This window comes from Erpetoichthys calabaricus, chromosome 17 (assembly GCF_900747795.2).
Source record: "Erpetoichthys calabaricus chromosome 17, fErpCal1.3, whole genome shotgun sequence".
Lineage (NCBI taxonomy): Eukaryota > Metazoa > Chordata > Cladistia > Polypteriformes > Polypteridae > Erpetoichthys > Erpetoichthys calabaricus.
In genome coordinates, this window is record NC_041410.2 from 14,272,925 (window position 1) to 14,297,351 (window position 24,427).

Sequence of the window (24,427 nt, forward strand, 5' to 3'; positions counted from 1 at the left end):
CATACAGAGGTTTTGCCAAGCCAGCTTGGTTCCCATGAAGTTCATAGACACATTTCTCATCATGCTAATGCACTTTGCCATTTTCACATTGCAGCAAGTATCAACCCCAATACAGGTAATGTAATTGATTTTTTTTTTTTCTTCTTCATAATTTTTATAAAGAGCTAGGAAGGAGCACTTGCTTGAGCCAAGAATCATTTGGTAATGCATTTGTGTCTTCACCAGACATCAAGAATACTTTGTGATTACATTATGAAACAAGAACAAAGAGTACAGTATGTGTGTGATTGGAAGTTTGGACTTCCTGATATCTAACTCTGTGTTTTTGTTTTTTTTTTTAACCTTAATAAACAATAGTATGCCTTAAAAATAATAAAATTAGCTGCCCAAATTTTAACCTGAACATGGTGATTTAAAAAATGTTGTCAATTTGAACATATATCTTCTTAAAATAACATTTTTTAAAGTTGTTTCAGCCATAATTAGATTTTTTTATTTCACTTTATCATATTTTAATAATTTTGTATATAATATTTCAATGCTGGGGAAAAACACCTTGATGAAAAAAGTTCTAGTTCTTGAAACTAACTTATTTTGAATTTATGAACTTTTTTTTTTTTTTTTAGATATACCTTCTTTGTTGACTGGAACACCTTTTACATTTGATGAAGGAAATGGTGGTTTTGTTGTCCACTGGCTTAACAATAAGGATCTCAGTTTCACCTCTTCAATGGATTCATTTATGCAGCAGCTTAGGAAGATCTCTGACCAGCAGCTAGAGCATGCATGTGAAGAGCTTGATCATGAAGGCTTACATATGAAATTTGACCTTGGTAAATAGCTTAAATGTGTATTTTATTGTGTAACGGTTTATAGACATGAAATGTAAGAAGTTGTTTAGGTGTTTGCAGCTGTCAGTTAGTGTTGGGAGCTTTATTTGACAAATATACAGGACTTAATTGAAATGGAAGTGAAACTGAATAAGAGAATGTTTAACGTTCATTGTAGTGTTAAAATGTAAGAGTTGTTAGTTAATCATCATTAATTGCTTTAATGGATAAATCTGATTTTAATGGAAACAATTCCAGGAATGACCGAGGTAATTGGAGAGGGAAAGGCAAGAAGCATGGATGGATGTGGGATTTTATCTGTTTGGTCTTCATTTTGAGAAGAACTCTCTTCAGAGCATGGCAGTGTTTTCATAAGAAATATAGCATTAAAAAGGAAAAAGTTTAGGATATACAAAATTTTGATCTCAGTGTGAAGAAATTGCTTTCTTTTGTTGGGGCTGCTTTAGTGCGATTTTCAACTTGTGTCTGATATGTCTGAGTACAAGCCTTTACTGGGTTTCTATCTTTGACTGCTACTGTATAGTGATCCTCCAAACAGCCAATCACGTTACCACAGTTTTTTCAGTACAATACACACACTGAATATGTATGCAGCATGCAGACATGGAAAAAGTTTTAAGTTATTGTTCAACTGAATATTAGAATGGTCAAAATGTTTAATATAAGTGAATCTGACCATAAGAGGAGTGTTGGTTGTGAGATGTCTTTTTTGACGCTGCCTTCCTTGGGATTGCTGCACTTTACAGTCTCTAGATCTTAATGAGAATGGGACAATAAAGTATAAAAAAAAATACAGGGAATTCCAATTCTGCAGCCTGGTAGAGAATGGCCAGACAATTTCAAGCTAAAGGAAGGGCAACAGCTTAAACAACAGCTTTTTGCAAATGTTTTGTGTAAAAGAAATTCTCTGAATGCGTAACACATCAGAGATTAAATTGATTGGATTACAGCAGCATGCTCCACTTCTCCCATCTAGGAACAGAAAGGTGAAGCAAGTCTCCAGAAGAGAGCCAGCCTTCCAGATTGTGTTGTTAAGTCTGTTGGAACCTCGTGTTCTCATGCTAATGGTCCAAAATAACACTCTCTAAGGGGATAGCAACTACAAAGTGATAAAAAAATAAACAGAAATGTTCTGCCCACACCAAGGAACTAGTGCATCCTCCAGAAATACAATCAACCCTGATACTATTCTTTTGCAATTTCACTGTTTGCAGCTGAATTCAAATTTCTGCCCATATCATACCACCAGGTGCTTACTCAGTGTATATGGGACATCTCAAATTCCACTCTGTAGATGAAGGCCAGAGTCAGGGAAGCTTTTCTCTTACTCAAGTATATCATCATCTCCTTGGTTTTGCTAATATTGGGTCTTACATGGCCTACAGGAGGGAGGTGGCCAGTCTGGAGTCATGGTGTGAGGACAACAACCTCACCCTCAACACAGACAAGATGAAGGAGATGATAGTCGACATGAGGAAGGATTGTAGACCTCACTGGCCACTGTTCATCCAAGTGCTTGAAGTGGAGAGGGTGAGAAGCATTAAATACCTGGGCGTCTACATCAGTGAGGACCTCACTTGGACACTTAACACTACACAACTGGTCAAGAGGGCCCAGCAGTGTCTGTACTTTCTGAGGAGGCTGAGGAAGTTTGGTATGTCGACTAAGATCCTCGGCAACTTTTACAGCTGCATTGTTGAGAGCATCTTGACCAGCTGCATCACCGTGTGGTACGGCAACACTACCGCTATGGACCACAAACGCTTGCTGGGAGTGGTAAAGACTGCTGAGAAGATCACCAGGACCCCACTGCCCTCTCTGCAGAGCATCTACAACTGCAGAGTCCGTAGGAGAACTACCTTGATCCTCAGGGACCCAACTGAGACCCCCAACACGAACTGTTCACACTTCTACCCTCAGACAGGAGGTATAGAAATATGAAATGCAGGACCTCCAGGCTAAAGAACTCTTACTTTCCCAAGGCCATTAGACTCGTAAATAACTGACTGGAGTTTATAACCATTGTTCATCTCATTCTGTCTACCTCACACAACTGTATTTGACTTGTCCATCACACACCTACCTGCACATTACACTTTATACTTCTATTCTGTTTTTATACTTTATGCTGCCTCTGTTACTTATAAATAATAGGTAGCAGATAGATAATGTTTATCTGTATACATTGGTTTTGTCATTTGGTGTGGACAGCAAAAAAAGAATTTCATTGTACAGGGAAAAGTGTTTCCTTACTGTGTACATGACAATAAACTTTGAACCTGAAACTTGAACTTATTCAAAAACTTCCTCTGATATCATGTCCGATTAATGTATGGAAAGTATGATGCATTTAGGATGAACACAGAACAGTACGTGGCCATAGATTTCTCACCAACTATGGGAAAACCTAGTATGTCACATCTTTCAAGTTTTCAGCAAATTGAGAAAATGATGTCGGCCCTATAATTAACAATCTCTAGATTTCATTTTTCCTGAGCTTCACATACACAATTTTGTTTTTTTTTTTTTTTCCACGAATCAACAACACCTGCCATTTAAATCACATATTCACAACATTTAAATCACGTGATCGTAATCCAACATTTTCATTGGAAGGCAGTCTGTCATTGGTCAGTGGAGTTGCTAGGTTTTTGCCTTGCAGTATGTAAAATACTATGTACATATGAGCTTCTTCCATCATGCTATGACTAGAATGAAGACATATTTGGCCATCACCACTACCTTATAACATCAGGAAAGACCTAGTAACTCCAAAAACCTAAAACAAACTCAATTCTGAAAAAAAAATGGCAGTTGCTAGGTTTTTTTCCATTGCACATGAGATTTGTTGGTCATCCACTCTGACACTATCCTCTATAGTCTCATAAATTGTCATCTACCCTTGAAGCAGTCAGAAATCCAAGACACTAAAGGGGCATTCATCTTCATTAACCTTAGCTCGTATCCCAGCAGTAATAGGCTTCAGGGTGTTTAAAAAATCTCTTTAGAAGTCAAACATATGATTCTTATAATTACATGCAATATTTGATCCTTGCACACCCACTTTGTCTAAATGAAAGTAGGCCTTGTGTTACATATGCTGTTGTTCTGAGCAATGTATGCCTGATAGGAAAACTAAAGGGGTCTGATGTTTTCACCTGGTGTCTGGCATAATCTTATATATAAACATCTACACGTGGAAGTGTGTGTGTCTGTCCGGCCGGCCCGGAATTAAGAGGTGGAGTCGGGGTAAGGGGTCCACCTCCGAGGAAACGAAAAACTCGCTTAGCCGCTAATAACATAAGCGAGGCCAGCACGTCAGCAAGACGAAACCTCAGAAGAAAGACAAAGTCGCTTAGCCGCTAATATCGACAAAATGGTATCCCTTTTACTTTTCCTTCCGCCGCTAATGCACAAGCGATACACGCATGTCAGCAAAATGAATCCTCCTAGGAGAGAGATGCCCAAAGTAGTTCCTTACAATTACCTGACATCTCTACATTTCATTTGTTTTCTGACAATTTCAATAGTTTCTACGACCCTGGGCTTTTTACAGCACGGCCTTACACAGCTAGTTTAATATAAGCCTTTCCTGGGTTTCTATATTTTAAAAATCCTTTAGTGCTGTTTGGTGTATGTATTTGAAGTTGGGTTGGCCATATTACATGCATTTTAATATTTTTTTATCTTTCATAGATTTGGATGATGCATCAGATAAAGGTTCATCGGAGCACGAAGAAGCTGAGCAGGAAGGAAGTACAAAAGCATCATCTCCAGGTTCAAGTACTAGTGTCCCACTCCCTACTGTGCTGCTTGATCGCAAAATGGAAATGCTTATTACAGAGTGGAACAAAAACCCAGACATGCTGTTTACAATACATCCTATTGATGGATCATTTTTAGTGTGGCATGTGAAATATTTAGACGAATATATTCCAGGAATCTTCAGACAGGTTCAGGTATATTGTGCATTACATATTTTCTTTATTATACTCTCTACATCCAGTGTACACAGACTATTTTCTGCATACCCCTCTTTTCTCAGTTGTTTAGAGTTAAATATATTGACCTATCCCTGCCCCTTCGTCATTGCTTCATCTTTCTTCGAATATTTTTAACCTTCCAGTGATTAAAACATGTCTGATCTGTTTTTTGCTTAAAACCTTAAGGTTTCATTTTCTTCTCGAATTCCTGTTGCTTTTCCCACTGGTGATGCCAATTCTTTAAGCAAGAATATTATGATGTATGCCTGCACATTTCCTGAGAAAGATTCAGCTGAAACCAGTCCACAAAAGAAGATAAGTAAAACCATTCCTCAAAGTGCATCAACAACGAATGTGATCAGCTCACGAACTGGACCATTGGTGGCAACTGTAAATAGCCCTGCAGTGATGATGGTTTCGAAACACATCGATGGATCCCTGAATCAGTGGGCTGTTACATTTGCAGAGAAGTCTGCCTTCTCCTCAGTCTTAATGGTTACCCACAAGTTTAGATATTGTGGACATCGCTTCCATCTAAACGACTTGGCTTGCCATACTGTACTTCCATTATTGCTGACTTCTTCACATCACAATGCCTTGTTAACACCAGAGTTAGAAGAAGACTGGGATTTGGAAAAAGAAAAGCGAATGTTGCAGACTGTAAAACCATTAAGGGGACTTTCAAAAGCACAGCTAAAAAATGCAGCAACTCGAACCTTCCATGACCCTAATGCAATATATAGTGAACTGATCCTTTGGCGTGTTGATCATATTGGACCCTTGTCATGCACTGGGGGTGTTTCTGAGTTAGCAAGAATAAATTCTCTTCATACCTCTGCATTTTCCAATGTTGCCTGGCTTCCAACATTAATACCAAGTTATTGCCTCGGTGAGTTTCTCGTTATTTATTGATTGATTGTGGTTTTGCACACCAGTAATAAAGCAGATGATGAATGTGGTGCTATATACTGTTGTTATAGTATTTACATCTTTACTGATTTATGTCATTTCTGCAGGTGGTTACTGTATTCTTGTAGACACTAAGCCACCATTTATGCATTTAAATCCTCAACTGCATGTTTTTTTCTTACCTAAGCAGTTGACATGTTGTCCTGTAATAGTTCTCTTTAGATTATTATAATACTAAAAATAGTAGCAATCTGATTAGCTTTTTCTTGACCTTTTTAATTACCAGTAGCCATTATGTTGTTTTAATTACTTCAATTTAACTAGGTTCATCAATTTTTATTTTAGGTACATACTGCAATTCTGCAAGTGCTTGCTTCGTGGCTTCTGATGGTAAGAATCTTAGGCTGTACCAGGCTGTCGTGGATGCTCGAAAACTTTTAGATGAACTTTCTGACCCAGAAATTTCTGTAAGTTAACCCTTCAGTTTGCTGTTTTTCATACTTTTGGTCAAAAGCATTTCAGGGCAACTAACTTTTCTCATTACCACCAGAAAAAGACAGAAATTATATAAGGGAAAACTGCTGAAAAAACTAATTAGGTCTTAACACTTATTTTGTTAAATCTAAAAATGAGACCCCTTCACTGCTTAATTCTGTACTCCTTTTTGAGTAAGGATTAAAATAATATTAGCTCCACATTACATTTTTATTATATAACAAAGTGCACAAATTAAAATTTCCAGAAGTGTTTTCCTAATAATTCTTAATATAGATAAAGTTTATAAACAGGACGCGAGATAACGAAAGGGGACTAGATCTCAGCTTGTTGCCTATTTTTGCTTTTAGTCCTGTGCATGCACCATATATCTGTAGAAGAATCTTGTAAACTCACAAAGGCACTTTAATATCTGCTGATAATTTGTTCAAAATATTTGTCAATACAGTCCAGCATTGACTGTGTGAGCATGCATCTGTAAAATACAGTAATCCCTCACTTATCGCGGGAGATAGGTTCCAAGGCCGACCGCGATAACTGAATTTCCGCGAAGTAGGGACACTATATTTATTTAATTATTTAACGTGTATTTGGACATTTTTAAACCCTCCCTGTATTGTTTACAACCCACCATTTACTCTATTAAAAACAGGGACAACTGCTAAGAAATATGAAATCGGTAGATAAGTTTACACTTACTGTATAGCGAAGTACACGTAGCAGCTTGTAGGCGGTCATGACGTCGTCGACCTTGTTGCAAAGATTCCTAAAGCAGATTTCATCCAGACTACTGCCTTATCACGTCCACTTGCAACTTGTTTTGCACCCTGGTTAAAGGACACTGCGGCCGTAGATCTTATATGCTTTTCCTCCTTTTTAAATAAAAAGAATCGATGTCCTGCAGCGGTGTAGCTGTTCCCTTCCTTCAACATATCCAAAACTTTTACCTTTTCTGCAATCATTTGCATCTTCTGTTGGTGCTTGGACACGGCCCCTGAAGCATTAGCACGTTAATGATGAATGAGTGAGATGAGACTTCCTGGTTAATGCAACACTCCGTCGCTGAGCCAATCAGCAGCACACAGGAACTTAACTGCGTGCTCTGATTGGGTAGCTTCTCAGCCATCCGCCAATAGCATCTCTTGTATGAAATCAACTGGGCAAACCAACTGAGGAAGCAAGTAAAAAGACCCATTGTCAGCAGAAACCCGCGAAGCAGCGAAAAATCCGCGTTATGAATTTAGATATGCTTACATATGAAATCCGCGAAGTCGTGAATCCGCAAAAAGTGAACCGCGAAGTAGCGAGGGATTACTGTAAAAAGAAATTTAGTTAGTCTTCATCAGCTTTTTACAAACTCAGCATTTCAGCTGTTATTATTTACTTTTTTCATTTCTGTGCTATAAAATTTTCAAAATTTTGTAATTTTTTGGCTCTTCTCTTTATGATTATATGTGATGTATTTAAAGTTAAGTAGTGAATTTGCACAGGATGAATTAGTAAAGTGGATCCCAGAAGTAAAAATCGGTTGTTCAACAAGAACATCGGGACACAGACAAAAGCTAATTAAGTTTAAATTCTGTACCAATGTTTGAAGTTTTTTGTTCACACAGAGCCTTAGGCACATGGAGTAAGTTATATAATGGTGTAGTAGTATTTAGGGGCCTTCAGAATTCAAAATGAGGCTATTATGGAGAAATTACATGAATAGGATTGACGGGTTTTGTTGGACTGAATGGTCTGTTTTCATCAAAACTGTTCTAAAAGCCCCATAATACCATAAATGAATATAATGTGTTAGAAACATTTGAAAAAACAGGCTAATAAATATAAAAAAACAAATAATACATATCTTTTGTGAACATGCATTTCTCCCTTTCATATAATCCTGTATGCTTCGTTCAAAATGCAGTTCCGTACACGGGGGTGATGAAATGAAAACCAATTACAACAAAAGTGGTCACAATAAATAAGGAGTTTCATAAGAATTACATAGTCAACACCTAAAAGCAATCAAACAATACCAAAAATTACAGTATAAACACTACAAATAAATAAGGAAATGCCAGGAGTTTTGGGTTCCAGATACTGATAAGAATTTACTATGATTACAAGGCTTTAAATTTCTAGTTTTTCATGTAGTTTTAAGTGATTCTGTGCATGCGTGTGAGTGTTTTTGTTTTTTTTTGTAGAGATTGATGCCTTTTCTTTAGACTTGATGTAATGACATTTTAAATGGAGTGGAGGTAAACGCACTGTAGAATGAGCCTTTAACATTACCTGTGACCGTGAAATTGAATAAGCAGGTTCTGAAATGGATGAATGAGTTGACTTTAACACTGAAAATATGACTTCTAAAACAAACAATACAGTATCTACAATAGGCCTGTTCAGTCCAGCCTATGTCTTTCGTGTTGCGGTCTAAGGGGTTTTTGCAGATGGCTTTAAAACACAACTCGCATTTCCCAATACTGAGGGTAATGCAAAGTAAAATACTGCAAATAAACACCGTGGCAGCTGTCAGTTGAATGACTCAGTTGTAATTGGCACTGACGAGCCTTCAGTTGCTTTTGTTTGATTAGCTTGTATTCAATTCATGAAAAGCTGACATGATCTATTGCCATGTCCAGCTGCCTGTTTTGTGAATTCAGACCCTTGGACACGGGGATCGCAGGGTCCTGTGTTGTCTGATTTGTCAGATGCAGCAGAGGTGTTTTGGCGGGCAGCTCTGTTAAATGTGCTTACTTCACTTTTTCTTTTTATCTAGAGAACAAGGCTTAACTTGTCATATCTGTAAAGTCAAATCTTCAAACTGAAATGCAAATTTTTATAGTTCACACCAAATCTATTTTTGAAATAAGTACCAAATGTTTGAATGGCTAAACATACCATGCAGTGTTTTTTGTCATAACACAATAATAATTTTATATTACATTAGCAATGGGCTTACATGCCTTTTCAAGTTAGTACTCTGTGGTGTTTGGTGAAATGTGAAAAGGTCTCATTTTTTACTTTGGCTCATCTTGTTTTGGCACATTCAACTTTTTGTGCACTTTTTTGTATGTTTAAACGTTTCTGTTTTCGCACAAACAATGTAAAAATGTAGTCTTTAATGTACAGGGAGGGTATCCATACAATATTAAACACTGCAGTAATGTTGTAACTAATGCTATACAAGGGTACTATGCAGCCATTGAGTGTGGACTTTGCTTGCACGTCTATAATAGCAGGGTGGAATAAATGGAGACAATCAAGTTTTCACGAGATGCCTAAGGCAGTAAAGTCAATGGTCATCTTTCTAGAGGAGAGCCAACAATATTTATCTCTGTACCACTTTTTCATACACAGAATGTAGCTCAAAGTGCTTTAGATGTCAAAGAAATCATTAGCAAGAAAAGAAAAATAAATTACATTAGGTAAGAATAATAATAAGTAAGTAATAAAAAATAAATCCGTACAAGCTATACACACATATATCTTCCTATTATATACCTAACCAGTGTTGTACCCTTTTTTAAGTGTTACAGTGAGAAATAAACCAATAAATCTTTACATACATTTTTTTTCCTTTTTGTGCATTAAACATCTTCTACACCTTAAAAATATCTTCTTCTTTTGGCTGCTCCCGTTAGGGGTTGCCACAGTGGATCATCCAAAATTGTTGTCCGCATATTGATTTGGCAAAATTTTACACCGGATGCCCTCCCTGATGATATAACAATATGAAAAGAAAAAATATTTGAAATGACACTAGCTTATTTTGTTTTAAAGTTAATCATTTCTAATCTACACTTTATTAATTAGATGTTATTGAATAAAGTATATTAAATAATTCTAGATTCTATTTTTTTTTTTAATCTTTGTGTTAATTAGAAACTTGTTGGAGAGGTTTTTAATATTGTAAGCCAACAATCCACAGCTCGACCCGGATGTATTATTGAGCAAGACATCATAACAAGCCAGGTAAGTATGCACACATCTCATGGTTTGAAAAGTATCGTTTAATATAGCTTGTAGTTTTCATATCCAAAACTGAATTGTCATATTCTGAGATCATGTTATCTTCAAATAATTAAGAATGTGGGTAATAGATTTTGCCATCGATTATTAAAAAATAGTTTCTGTTTAGTAAATGTAATGTTTAAAGCTGTTCATCCATCCATTATCCAACCCGCTATATCCTAACACAGGGTCACGGGGGTCTGCTGGAGCCAATCCCAGCCAACACAGGGCACAAGGCAGGAATCAATCCCGGGCAGGGTGCCAACCCACCGCAGGACACACACCCACACACCAAGCACACACTAGGGCCAATGTAGAATCGCCAATCCACCTAACCTGCATGTCTTTGGACTGTGGGAGGAAACCCACGCAGACACGGGGAGAACATGCAAACTCAACGCAGGGAGGACCCGGGAAGCGAACCCAGGTCCCCAGGTCTCCCAATTGCGAGGCAGCAGCGCTACTCACTGCGCCACCATGCCGCCTAAACCTGTTCATTTATTTTAAAAAATTTCTTATGATGTTGCCATATGATTACAAATGTTCTATAGCTTATGATTTCAAAAAATCTGTTTATTTTTAGTGTGGCTCAAATACACAACTTCTTCATGTCTTTCAAGAGGACTTCATCTTGGGTTATAAACCCCATTATAATACTGTTGATGTGGAAATGGAAACTTTACGCTTTCAAACAATTCAAGGTAATTTCATTTGTCCCTGCTGGCAGATATCTAGCTTAATTTCACAAATTAAATGTAATATATAGACTATTACTTTATAATTAAGTGAATCCAAGAATACGGTGTCTGACAAAATTGACAGAAATAAAAAAAAACTTGTTTGCAACTCCTGTTCATGTTATGTAAATCAGATATGGTTGTGACAGACTAAATGTTTAATAGTTCTGTGAGCTATTAATTTGTAAATATATATTACATTGTCCATTCTTGGGTCTTGCTGAAAATTTTAAAATTAATGACTTTCATAAATACACAGTAAATTAGCAGTGCTCACATCAAGTAAGGTAAAAAAAAACTGTCAGTCAGCTTGTTAGCACATTAAAGAACTGTAGAATACCTTTATTATAATACCTTGGTAGTTTAAACTTTGACAAGGCTGCGTTTTTACATATTTTATGCTTTATAGGAATTCCTAACTATTAAAATGCATTCAGTGACACAAAATAAAGTCCTCAGTCGTCCAGCACTACAATGCCTGGAAATTTTCAAGTCCCTAAGCTTTTGCCACATAGAATAAATGTACAAATATGTTTTGATATTTTAATTAGGCAGTGTAGTACAGTAGCCAAATTACCAAACTTTTAATCACAAGTTCACTAGTTCCTCTCCTGTCTTGTCCAAACATGCTCCAAGTGTAAAAACAAAAATTGATCTAAATGATTGTCTTGTATATCTGTAGTTGTAAAATGCATTGTGTTGGAGTTTACCGTGGAAGGTCTCAAACCACAATGAAGCCCTGGGTCTTCTCCCAAATTGTCTTGCCCATAAAACCTCTGCAGGGAGGCATCTGTGTCAGATACCCAAACCACCTCAATTGGCTCAATGTGGAGGGTCAGTAGCTCTTCTTCTTGCCTCTCATGGATATCTGTGGTTCTCACCATATCTCTAAGGCACAGCTTAGCCATTCTGCGGAGAAAGCACATTTCGGCTGCTTTTTCCCATGATCTCATTCTTTCAGTCATTACCTAAAGGTTATGACCAGAGGTGAGGGTAAGGATGTAGATCGACGGTTAAGAGCTTTCCTTTCTGGCTCAGCTCCTTCTTCACCACTAAGGATCCTTGCATAACTGTGCTTGCTTTCCCCTATCCGTCTGTTGATCTTGCCATCCCTTATCCATCTGTCGATCTCGCCATCCCATATCCATCTGTCAATCTCACCATTCCTTTTCCCCTTCATTCATGAACAAGGCCACTTGGTACGTAAGCACATATGACAGTCAAAGTCCTCCATTCCGCCACCTTCAGCAGCACAGAGGCAGGCCTCTCACTCTTTCTGATGCGCTCCAACATGGCATCGATCAGGCAGGTGCTCAGTAAGAAGCCCACTCTTACCCAACACCTTTCCCCCTGGGCAGCTCCTTGAGTAAAGAAGAGCCTAGCCCAGTGACTGCAAACCTTTTAGAGACCGAGTGCCCAAACTGAAACCCAAAGCCCACTTGTTTATCGCAAAGTGCCAACACGGCAGTTTAACCGGAATACTGAGGTTTTAGTTTAGAAAAAACAACTCGTACATTAACATCTTTTGTCTTAAAAGAAAAAACTCAATAACAGAGCTTTCAATGATACAAACAACTTTTTATTGAAAGGTAAAAGTTTGCATTTGGCATGCTTTTGAACAATTAATGTGATTTTTGCTGTTGTATGCATGCTGATAATTTGTCTAACCTTGGCTCATACTTTGTAAGTTTGAGAACGGCACTCAGGTCATCTATTAGTCTGTTTCTGGTGTCAGATTTGATATAATTCAAAGTTGAAAACAGCTGCTTACAAGCATAAGATGGTCCAAACAAAGTAAGGAAAGCAATTACAAGTACTTTCATTGACTTAAAATTATTTTACAGAGAATTCCACACTTTAAGGATTTCATTTTCAGAACTAACTGTGCTGTCCTTTGTCATCCCTTCTATCTTCTCAAGTGTTTCACGCAGGTCTTCCCCATTAACCTCCGTTCCAGTTCCCGTTCTCTCTCTCTCTCGTGGATCAGGTGTGGCGAGTAGCAGCTCCCGGAAACAATTACAAATGTGGATGACTCCTCACCTGTGCACTTAAGCGAGGACCGCCCACATCACAAAGCTCCCGGGAACAGCTCCGGCCACACTGCCACACCCCCCTCTAAGCCGCGAGTGCAGCGATTATCTATTAAAAGTAGCCTTTTCAATTTTGAGATGTGGACCCACTATACCACATCCCCTCCAACCCCACCACAGGAATCACCTTCGCCACAGACTCAACATATTGCTGTCCACGCTGCACCTTCACGCTGCATGTGAGCCACCCGCCTTACCCCAGACAAGGGAGGGAGGAAGCACTCCCATTGGGCTGCTGGGCAGAGGGGCGGGTGATGAGAGAAATGTCCTCAGGTGTGCGTGGAGAGGGAGAGGGGAGCGGAGAGCATCCCGAACGCGCGTCCCTCTGGCTTTCTAGTAACGAACTCTGTGCTGGGGTGATGGCGTGCGTGCCCACAGAGAGGGTTCTGAGTGCCCCCTCCGGCATGTGTGCCATAAATTCGCCACCACTGGCCTAGCCTCTTTTGAGATGTTTGTGTCCAGAACCACGCAAGTAGGTGGACATGAGCCTGACTATACCTAGTTGGTAATAGAACGCCTCGCTCCTTAACTCACATTCATTTCCTCCCAAGGCGTTTTTACTCCACTTTCCGATTCCAGTCCGCCAAGATCTCTGCCTTTAACTGCTGCCCAGGTCACATCGGCCCTTATTCCTCCTTCAGGTGGTGGGCCCACAGGAGCAGATTAATATTAAAAGATAAAATGTTTCTGAATTGAGCTCATGACATTACTCATTCTACAGTATAGTAAAGGAAGCATTATTACATTTTAAAGACTCCATTTAACAGTTATAATTAGATAGATAGATAGATAGATAGATAGATAGATAGATAGATAGATAGATAGATAGATAGATAGATAGATAGATAGATAGATAGATAGATAGATAGATAGATAGATAGATACTTTATTAATCCCAAGGGGAAATTCACAATACTAGATAATACTAATAAAAAGATACTTCTTCCCCAACATATAAAAAAATTCTGATGTAATTTTACAAGCAAACTATATAAATATTTTGTATTATTATTATCAATTAAGTATGTGCATGATTTGCTTTAAAAAGTTGAAAGTATTTTATTGATGTCGTGAAGTTTTTTTTTATTTATTTTGTGATCTGGAAAATAACATTTATTTAAAAGTTTAAAATTAAAAAATTCTTTATATCTAATTTTATCGGAAATTGTACATGATGGGTATCATTTGTAAGGTAGTAGATAGAAGTATGTGGTAAGACAGAACAGCAAGCCATTAAGTAAGAAAATCTTAACACTGGTAAATACTAAGTATATAAATATTGAATGAACATCAGGCACAAGAGAGCCGTTGATTTTTGTAAACAATCAACAGATAATAACATAAAATAAAAAAGGGAGAAATTGTGTAGTATAACAAATATGCACATTAAAAGAGGAGATGTATATTAAAATGTACATTTTGAACATAAAGTATAGCCAAGAATTACAAAGAAGAGGCCAAATATCATGATGAAATTAGCCATATACAGTAGTCATCTCTATATTGGTCTCTCTAGATTACAAAGAGCTTAAATTTTATTTCAGTTAATGTTTGCCCCTAGCTTAAATTGACTTTCAGGAGACACAGACATTTCAAATATTGTATGTCTTTGATTTAATTAGTGAACAGTCTACCATTGACCCAAAGCCAATTTCATTATATCAGTCTGCCAGATTGTTCAGATTATATTATTATTCTTTAAGTGAATTACATAAACATATAAAGGTTACTGTGAATTGGTTTCATTTTCTGTTTTAAACAGACAAATTCAGATTTTTATTTCTTATTTTCATGTATTTCTTACCTGCCAGTAGTCCATACTAATTCTCAGAAACCTTCATTGACTTCATGATTATCACTTACTAAAAGTACCACATACTAACACACACAGGTAATGTCTGTATTTTCGTGGCGAGATGTTTACTTGTTATGCTGCCTCCAGGTACCTTGTCTAATTTTCATGTCAATTTAATGAATCTAATAACTCCCAGAATATTAGCACATTGCTTCTTGGAAAACATTACAGTGTATCATTTATGTTTCTACACTGTGATCATCACAGTGCTGTATGTAAGCATTTTTACCTGTTTAATATCTATTTTGTTGCTGGAGCCTCCATTTTTCTTTTGTAATCAACCATTATCATGGGATGCAGTGACGCTGGTATATTGTTTTCTACCCTGCCGTGTGGCCAGCTGCTTTGCTTTTCAATCTTCATTTCAAATATAAGCTGATTTGAACAGATCCCTTGGGTATTGTGTTTATGGGAAAAAAAAAACGGATTACATTACATCCATGTCAGATCTGATTCTTTATTTTTGAAAAGAATTATTAGTAAAGAAACTATGTTTATCTTCTCTTCCGCTCAAAGTTATGATGAAGTGGTCAAGATAAATGAAATGTACCTTGTTGCTGTTGCGTCTTTACCGATCTTTTTAATGTTTTCATCAGAGATATGAAGAGAGATGCTTTTATAATCTTGAAAGCAGAAATGTAGTAATAACAATAATAATAGACAAGTCAAGTTTTAATAAGGTACAAAGCATCAAAGAAGTAATATTTCATGTTCCAAGACTCAGTTTTCATTGCCCAGGTATCGTGTTCATCTTTCACTTGCCTGTCATCTAATGGGCATTGCACTTAACCAACTCCCTTTGCCATGTTGGTGGTGAGAGCACATAGCAGTTCCATGCAGCTCTTCTGAGCTGAGCATGACTGTGTTACATGGATCATCCAGCCCACATATACCCATTGGCAAGTACCATTTCCACAGCTATTGCTAGGAATGGGTTCAAGTAACCCTAACCCTGTTCCCGGTGAGGTTCTTTTATATTTAATTAGAATGTTTATGAAAGTCAAATTATGAATTCTTATTCTTTATCAGCCCTTCACCATCACAAGCTATCTCACCGTCCAAGGATGTTGGATTTGGTGCTTGAAAGGGTACCATGTGCTTACTTAGTAGCCCCACTTGGAGATTCATATGGGGAATAATGGAAATACCTGGAAAAGCAATGAATTGTTGTATTTCTGTGCTAGTCATGGATTGTCCATAATGAACAGCATGTTTAAATTCCCCATAGTTTAAATTGACTTTCAGAAGACAGCAGAGAACTGGAAGACTTAAATAATTTATGACGCTGTTTACAGAAAACTTGTAATGTCCGACCACTACACTACCAAGACTTATTCCTTGGATTACCTGAGGTTTCTTGTTCTAATAACAAGCCGTACTCCTTACAAGTTGTCTTATTTTTCCCGATACGACGAAATAACCAGAAACAGTAAAAAGGTATGTAAAATTAAACACTGATATATTGGAAAATAAAAGACAGACAAACATTCAATAATAAATATATATGTGCGCGAAAACCACCACTTATCCCAAAAACACCAGTGACTAATTACTATATATAAGAATACAAATATTTACATTAAACCCTCCCTTGCCCCTAAACAATAAACAAAAGCACACAACACAAATACAAACATGGATTGGATAAACACAGTAGTTGAAAATGTGGCGAAAAATGTGTCCTAAAATAAAGTCAGGCGGTATTGAAACTGGCTGTGGTGATGTTGTGCTTCCTCCCGACAATAAAACGACCTCACCATAAAAGTCCTGGCAATGGTTAGAATGAATTCAAACCCCAGGGTTTCTCGGCTCTGGCTGTCATGATGTAGGATTGGTAGTTGAATTTGTAGATGGATGGTTAAATTGTCTTCTTTTCCTCTCTGTCTCTCTGTCCTCACCTCTCGCCTCTCCTCTTTTTTAAATGTAAAATGTCCCGGCTGTATCTGGTGCGTAAACAACTGATTTCCATCTCGGGGCTGCGGTCTCTCACCATGTTCTACAGAGGCACCATTGAGAGTGTTCTGACCAGCTGCATCACGGTCTTGTATGGCAACTGCAACATATCCGACCGCAAGCGCCTGCAAAGGATAGTCAAGACAGCAGAGAACATTATTGGGGTGCCTCTCCCTTCACTACAGGACATATTTTACAAATGTAGCGTCCGCAAGGCCTGCAGCATTGTGCAGGACCCCTTACACCCCTCACATGGACTTTTCACACTTCTGCCATCCTAGAGAAGATACTGCAGCATCAAAGCCAGATCTGCCAGGCTGCAGGAGAGTTTTTACCCCCAAGCTGTTAGACTCCTTAACACCAGGCTGCCCCCTGGGACCTTCCACAAGGCCTCAACCACCTCTAAAAACAGAACTTTTATACATGCGAGCCACTGTCCTGCAAAGACAAGTGTGCAGGTAGAAAAGAACTGAAAATCTCATACTGACCTTTAAATATTATTATTTTGACACTCTTGTTATCCTTCTGCTGTGAAACATTCTGACCTGTCATTGTTTATACATGTCTTAAACAACTATTATCATACACTGATAATTTCTGTATTATCTATATCTGTTATTTATTATTTATTTATTATATTACATATCTTACACATCAATATTGCTGCTACGTCTTTGTCTTGTCTTTGCACAATGTCTTGTCTTGTTTGTGTTTTAATTTTAAATTTAAATTTAATTCTGTTTTTAATTTATTATTTGCACGTCATGTTGTTACACTGTGGACCCTTCGCTTGGCATTTCGTCTGTCTGTATACTTGTATATGGCTGAGATGACAATAAAGTTCATTTTGACTTTGACTTTGATCATCCTTCCCCTCTGCACTTACAGGGACAACATTCACTGATGCACACATAACGGACAGTAAACGGGATGATGAAAACAAAACACACTCGGCACAAACATAGAATATACTATTATGTAGCCCCGCTACAAACTATCAGATTACAATGTTTAGAAGGAGTTCGGCTCTTACCTCTAGATGAACTTCTTCTTCATTTCACGAGATGTCAGGGACATAGAATCAAAATGAACCCTATTCAAGGCATCACTAGTTGGGAGCACTTGAGAACTTAAGAGAGAGGCCTTTCATGCAGATGTAACTGGAGCATCTGTAGATTTGTCTGAGAGTTACTGGCATGCCAAAAGATGACAGCTGGAAACAGTAGCTTAAGTCAGTACCTATGCATGGGTAGAGTTTGGCGAGGCCATGGAGAATGTGTATTGGACTGTCTCAAAGCAGATTGAGGAAACTGTTCGACTACTTGGAAAGGTCAGACAAATGTCAACCAGGCTAGTAGGTGTTGGGAAAAGTTAACTACTTCTTCTTCTTATGTCGGCTGCTCCCGTTAGGGGTTGCCACAGCGGATCATCTTGGGAAAAGTTAAATACAATATGAAAAAAAAAAAAAATCAGTGGCCACAATGAGCTTCCTAGGAAAGGTTACTGGGCAGATCTACAGAAATCAGTTGAGGTAGTTTTTAATTTTAAATAGGATGCCCCAGTATGTACAAGGGAGAACTGGAGGAGCAGATCAGGACATGTAGGGAGGATTAGATTTCCTAACTGACCTGATAGACCATTACAACTCTTGAAAGTGTAGGTGTCATTCAGAGAACTTGGTAAGAAAGCCAAGGTGTCAGTGAGTTTAGCTTCCTGCACTGTCAGAAGGGAGCTTGGAAACTGGAGGAATCTCTTAACTGGAACAGGTCTGGCAGACCCTAAGCCACAACAGAATCAGAACACAAGTCTTTCAGAGTCAGCAGATTGCATGATAAACACCTCACAGGGTAACAGCTTAACAGTGATGGAAGTAAACAAGTCTCACTTTCAACAAGCTGCAGATTTGACGGGTCAAGTGGCAATAAGAAAGCCATTGTTAAAATGGTCACAAGTTTTGGAATACCCCCATGTTACCAGTTTTTTATTGAAATAACTAAGGGTTATTCACTATAACTACTACATATTTGTAACAAATATAAATACACAGCTAACACATTATTAATAGATTTACTTTATTTTCAATATTTTGTTAGTAAAGTATAAGTGATTGTTGCTTTAAATTTAACAGTCCTTTTTTATCCTATTTTATAATGCCACTTGTTTGGCCAATGGAAGCATTGTTTTTTTGCATTGTTTATATTTTTGAGCAGTTTGTTTTTATTTCCATATTTTAGTTCTTTTTTTTTCAGTAAAACGGAGTAGGCGGAGTGGTGGCTCTGAGGCCAGGGATCTGCACTGGCAATCGAAAGGTTGCCAGTTCGAATCCCGTAAATGCCAATAAGGGCTCTGTTAGGCTCTTGAGCAAGGCCCTTAACCTGCAATTGCTGAGCGCTTTGAGTAGTGAGAAAAGCACTATATAAATGCAAAGATTTATTTTTATTTAAAACATAGATGTTTTGGATACATAATACAGTAAAATTGTTTTTTTATTGTTGATTTTTTTTAAGTAAATATTTTAAAATGTAAAAATCTTTGTTGATTGACTTGGCATTAACATCAATGTAATCTACGTTTGCATTAATTTTATCAGGATATAGCCCCCCACCATTTTCAGAAAAGTTTTTTCTTGTGGTGATTGAAAAAGACAGTGAAGGACGTTCTATTCTTCAGATGTGGCATCTACATTTAAAATCTGTGAAGGCTTGTGTTGGTAAGTGTTAAACATCTCAAATATGAATGTGTTATTCAAACTGAGGTTTCTGTTACTTGTATTGTGTCAGTCGTGTGAATTTAAATGTGTTTTAATAGTTCGACTATGATCATTTGATTAGTACAGTGTTCTCTTGTGTAGCCTTTGAACCTAGACTTACATCGCAGTCACATTTACACATGAGAAGTGTTTTGAATTCCATGCATGCCACCTTTGAATAGAAACTACCTGATGAATGCGCATCAGGAGGCTATGGATTTATTGGATGCAGCCTAGATTGTTTGGCCTGTGTAATCTGAGATGTTTTTTATTCATGCAAATTAATTTTTCTCAAGTATTGTGAAATTTACAACTATAAATAAAAAAACAAAAACTAGTTTTTTAAGCAATAATGCATGTGCTCAGACAACTCACCATGTCTACAACACAACGTCCAGAATCAATCACTGAAGTTATTTTGATTTGAAGTCACTTTGTAGCATTTCTTTTCTGTGCTGCATCTTGCCAATTTTGGAGATGTTTACAGGTATTGTCGCAGAAATATATTTTTCATTTCATAAAATTATATTTGACAGTACATGTTGACATTTGAAAGTATGCCCTTGAAAAAATGAATATATAAAAGCAGTTAACTTCATGGAATATACTCAAAATCCTACTTTATCAAGGTAAATATTGGTTAAATTTGTCACATATTTCAAATTGGGCCAGTAATGAAAAGTATTTAAGCTAGCCATAACATTTGCATTATGCACACTATCTTATCCAGATATATTAGAACATTACTGCATAAGTTACTGATAAGGTATTGTTGGCAGCATTGGTGAAGTTTGTTTCGGCTAGGTGGAACTGCTGATAAATTGGACCCCAGATAGCATCAAATGCATAATGTGGTAAGTGTACATGAGCAAATTAATGAAGAAAACTTGAATAAAGTTCACTGGAGACTGCCATAGGTAGTCTGGTAATGGCTGACAAAAACTCTGAAGACAGGCAGAGGCTCATTTACTGAGGGCAGGTCTCAGAACAGGGCATCAAGAGCTTATATGTAGATTGTTGTCAAAACAGTCACTTTAGAAAAGATAGTTAGCTAAAAGTACTTTTTTTATTCTATTAGTTTCTATTGACGGGTGTGCAGCTGTCCATACTCTGCATTTTTAAACTTTCCATCTGCCTCCAATGCCAGTCAGGCAGCAAGAGGTCAGTGTTAACCATTTCCTGTAAAATTAGTGATTGGTGCCTTTATAATATATGCTTAACTAGGTAGATGCATTTTTTCTAATTAGCCAGAGTCTAAACATAACAATTGACATTTATCAAGGATCATTTCCTTAATTGGGGGAAGCATGGTAGTTAGCTCTGTTGTCTCACTGATCTTGTGTCCTGGGTTGCTGTTTCTCACAGATCTACTGTCCTGGGTTCCTTTTTCATGTGTGAAATAAGCACATTCTTGCCGTGTCATTCCGGGTTTTCCTCCTACATTCATTCACAAAGAAGGGCTTGCTAGCTTAATTGTTGACCCTAAGTTAGCCGACTGTCAGTGTGTGTTTAAAAATGCCCTACATTGAACTGATGTCCTTTGTAATCCTTTTTCCTGTTTTGTGCCCAATGCCAGCAGGATTGGTTCTTATTTGTTGTGACTCTTCAGTTGGTTTAAGTTGATTTGAGAATATTATTTCATGAAAGTGCTTACAAGCAGTCTAATTTAGGAATCTTTTCAGAATGAAAGCACTATTTTCAAGGCCACATTGCTCATCAGTTCCTGTTTTGCTCATGTTTGCTAAATAGTGTGCATTTATGCCTCTTGTTTTCTAAATGTTAGAAAAACGTGTTGGTCAAAAATAAATTTCACGTTGAGTAAATGTGGCTTTTCATCTGTTAAAGGTCAGACTGCATCAGAACAAACTTTTCAAAGCCAGCTCACAGTTCCAGAACAAAACAATGCGGACTCTTCCCCAGATACCTCACCAGGACAAAGTCCACTACCACGGTCATCATCGACAGCTAACCTTCAAACTGCTAGTAAGCTCGTCTTGGACTCTAAATTGGTGTACAGTCAACCAATGAACCTTCCTGACGGAGTTGAAGTGATTCGTGCTACTCCTTCTGCAGGTAATTTTTTTGAACAGAAAATATGTCATGTAAATTTAACAATACATTAACAGAAGCATAACATTATAATTAGTAGTCAAGCGAAGTTAATAAATTTGACAGCAAGAATTACCCCAAATCTTAAATCTCACATTGCAATGAAAAGTGTTGATTTTGGCATTTACTTGAGGTGATAGTGCATTTTGTTTTTGATTTATAATTTAGGGAAAGTTATTTTTGTGAAAGCATCTGAGATTGATTTTTAATTTATGTATTTAATAATCATGTTTTATTTATATACCCCCTTAAACATGTATTTAATTTGTGTAGGTCATCTGAGCTCCTCCTCAATTTATCCAGTGTGTCTGGCACCTTACTTAATTGTAACAGCCTGCACAGATGGCAAAGTAAGGTTTTGGTGCTGTTCTGCGGACTCAAATACAGCCTCAAAGGATACTGATGAAGGCTGTATTTACAGATGGAAGCAGTGGTCTATGATGAACGAAGAAGATGACAGCTGCAGTGCAGTGTGCATTTCTGGAAGACCAGTTGCTGTTAGCTGCTCCTATACTGGACGTCTTGCTGTTGCCTCCAAGAAGCTGGTTCAGAATAATGGCTGTGTAGCAAAAGAATTTTCTATGCATGTGTGTATTTTTGAGTGTGAATCTACGGGAGGTTCTGAATGGGTTCCAGAACAGACGATTGTTTTAGATGATTTAGCCAAAGTGGAAAATGTGCTAGACCCTAGAGTTAGTGTGGACAGTAACTTGTTTGTTTATAGCAAATCTGATTTATATCTCAACAAAGACAATTACATGACCCCAAATATAAAGCACTTTGTTCATCTTGACTGGCTATCCAAAGAAGATGGTTCTCATATCCTTACTGTGGGTGTGGGATCAAATATTCTGATGTATGGGAGGCTTTCTGGTATTGTGAATGAGCAGACTAGCAGCAAGGATGGAATGGCGGTCATCACGTTGCCTCTTGGTGGAAGCATTAAGCAAGGAATTAAATCTAAATGGGTTCTCTTAAGATCTGTGGACCTTGTGTCTTCTGTGGATGGTACACCTTCTCTACCAGTATCACTGTCATGGGTTAGGGATGGGATACTTGTTGTTGGAATGGACTGTGAAATGCATGTTTATGCGCAATGGAAACAAGATAAGAAATTACAGGACAAAGAAGAATGTGAGGATCTTTCCGAGGATCTTCAGGGCCCAGGTGTTTTTGGTAGAACTATTACCAAGAAGCTTAGTGTTTTTGATGGTCCTACAATATCAGATGATGCTTTTGTATCTCCATCAGTTGTGCAGGATGGTGGGCTTTTTGAAGCAGCACATTTCCTTTCACCTACACTTCCTCAGTATCACCCCACACAACTCTTGGAACTCATGGATCTTGGAAGGGTTCGTCGAGCAAAAGCAATTCTTTCCCATTTGGTCAAATGTATTGCGGGAGAGGTTGCTGTTGTCAGAGATCCGGATGCTGGGGAAGGTGGAGCGAGACGTCATCTTTCTCGTACAATCAGTGTAAGTGGCAGCACTGGAAAAGATACCATTATAGCTGGTAGAGAAGGTGGCCGTGATTATACTGAAATTGATTCAATACCTCCTTTACCACTGTATGCCTTGCTGTCTGCTGACATGGATACTTCCTACAAATCTGTGGAGGAAACTGGAAAAGTTCCTACGGGGACAGAAAGTCAAGCACAGTTTTCATCGGGAGACCAGTATGATGATCTCTTTCAAGTTCACCCAATAACGACCGATGACTTTGTTAGCTTTGCTGCCGAAAAGAAGGAAAGCAAATCAAGAGTCATTAATTTGTCACAATATGGCCCCACGTACTTTGGACCAGAGCATGCCCAGGTATTGTCAAGCCATCTCATGCACTCCAGTTTGCCAGGGTTAACTCGTCTTGAGCAGATGTTCTTGGTTGCATTGGCTGACACTGTTGCTACAACGAGCACTGAAATTGGACAAAACAGAGCTAAAGGTTATAGAGGTAAGTGTATCATTTTAAATTTCTTTTTTATTAATATAAGATAAAGAGATTGTCAGTATGAATAAGCAGGATAGCCTCTAGCCCCTTTAACATTAGATGTCAATTAAGCAAGACTAAAATATGAATGAACAGATGTGTGAAAGCATACATAGTAAACAAATGAGACTCAATGATTTTATTGATGTTGTTTGCTTTGAATTCTAAATACCACAATGTAAAATCCTCTTCATATAGTGCATATTATAAATGGTTACCATTTTCCTGACCTATAGGCAGTAAGTGTGTTTTGCAGGCCGCCAAATACAAAACACACACCTTTTTAGCTGCCTGTTCACAGAAAACTATATTGACTATGCACATTTTTAAATGTAAATTTCCAGAAGAAATTTACTTTGACAACATTGGGGAAGAAAAAAAAAATACAATTGAACTCATTCCTTACGTGCACATTTCTTGTTCCCGTTTACTTCCTTGCAGGGTGTCATGGAGACTGAGCCTATTCTAGCAGCTCTGGGTACGAAACACAATCCTACCATGAATATTTCTGGTATATCTGTGCACAAACCCAGACTCATTCATTTTTATTAACAGTTACTTTAATATGAATGGCTTTGAACCCATACAGATGCAGCATTAATGTTCAGACTGCACACAGTTGGTGTTTGAAGTTGGACTTTAGTCTGGGCCTTTGGAGCTTTGAGGCATCATCTTTAACCCCTGTTCCATTCGGTATAAATTATCATT

The 24,427-nt window shown here is 37.7% G+C and overlaps 1 protein-coding gene across 4 annotated transcripts in view; it reads left to right on the plus strand.

Annotated features, from left to right (window-relative positions):
• dmxl2 (Dmx-like 2) overlaps positions 1 to 24,427 on the plus strand; it is a 140,037-nt gene that overhangs the window by 56,764 nt on the left and 58,846 nt on the right. For all 4 annotated transcript variants that reach the window (XM_028823544.2, XM_028823546.2, XM_028823545.2 and 1 more), the window contains exons 9-18: positions 1 to 115; positions 627 to 833; positions 4,548 to 4,810; positions 5,021 to 5,723; positions 6,089 to 6,210; positions 10,112 to 10,201; positions 10,824 to 10,941; positions 19,466 to 19,585; positions 21,470 to 21,697; positions 22,007 to 23,683. The exon at positions 1 to 115 is cut by the window's left edge and continues 60 nt beyond it. In XM_028823544.2, coding sequence (XP_028679377.1) covers positions 1 to 115; positions 627 to 833; positions 4,548 to 4,810; positions 5,021 to 5,723; positions 6,089 to 6,210; positions 10,112 to 10,201; positions 10,824 to 10,941; positions 19,466 to 19,585; positions 21,470 to 21,697; positions 22,007 to 23,683 — 3,643 coding nt within the window. The remainder of the gene's footprint in view (positions 116 to 626; positions 834 to 4,547; positions 4,811 to 5,020; positions 5,724 to 6,088; positions 6,211 to 10,111; positions 10,202 to 10,823; positions 10,942 to 19,465; positions 19,586 to 21,469; positions 21,698 to 22,006; positions 23,684 to 24,427) is intronic.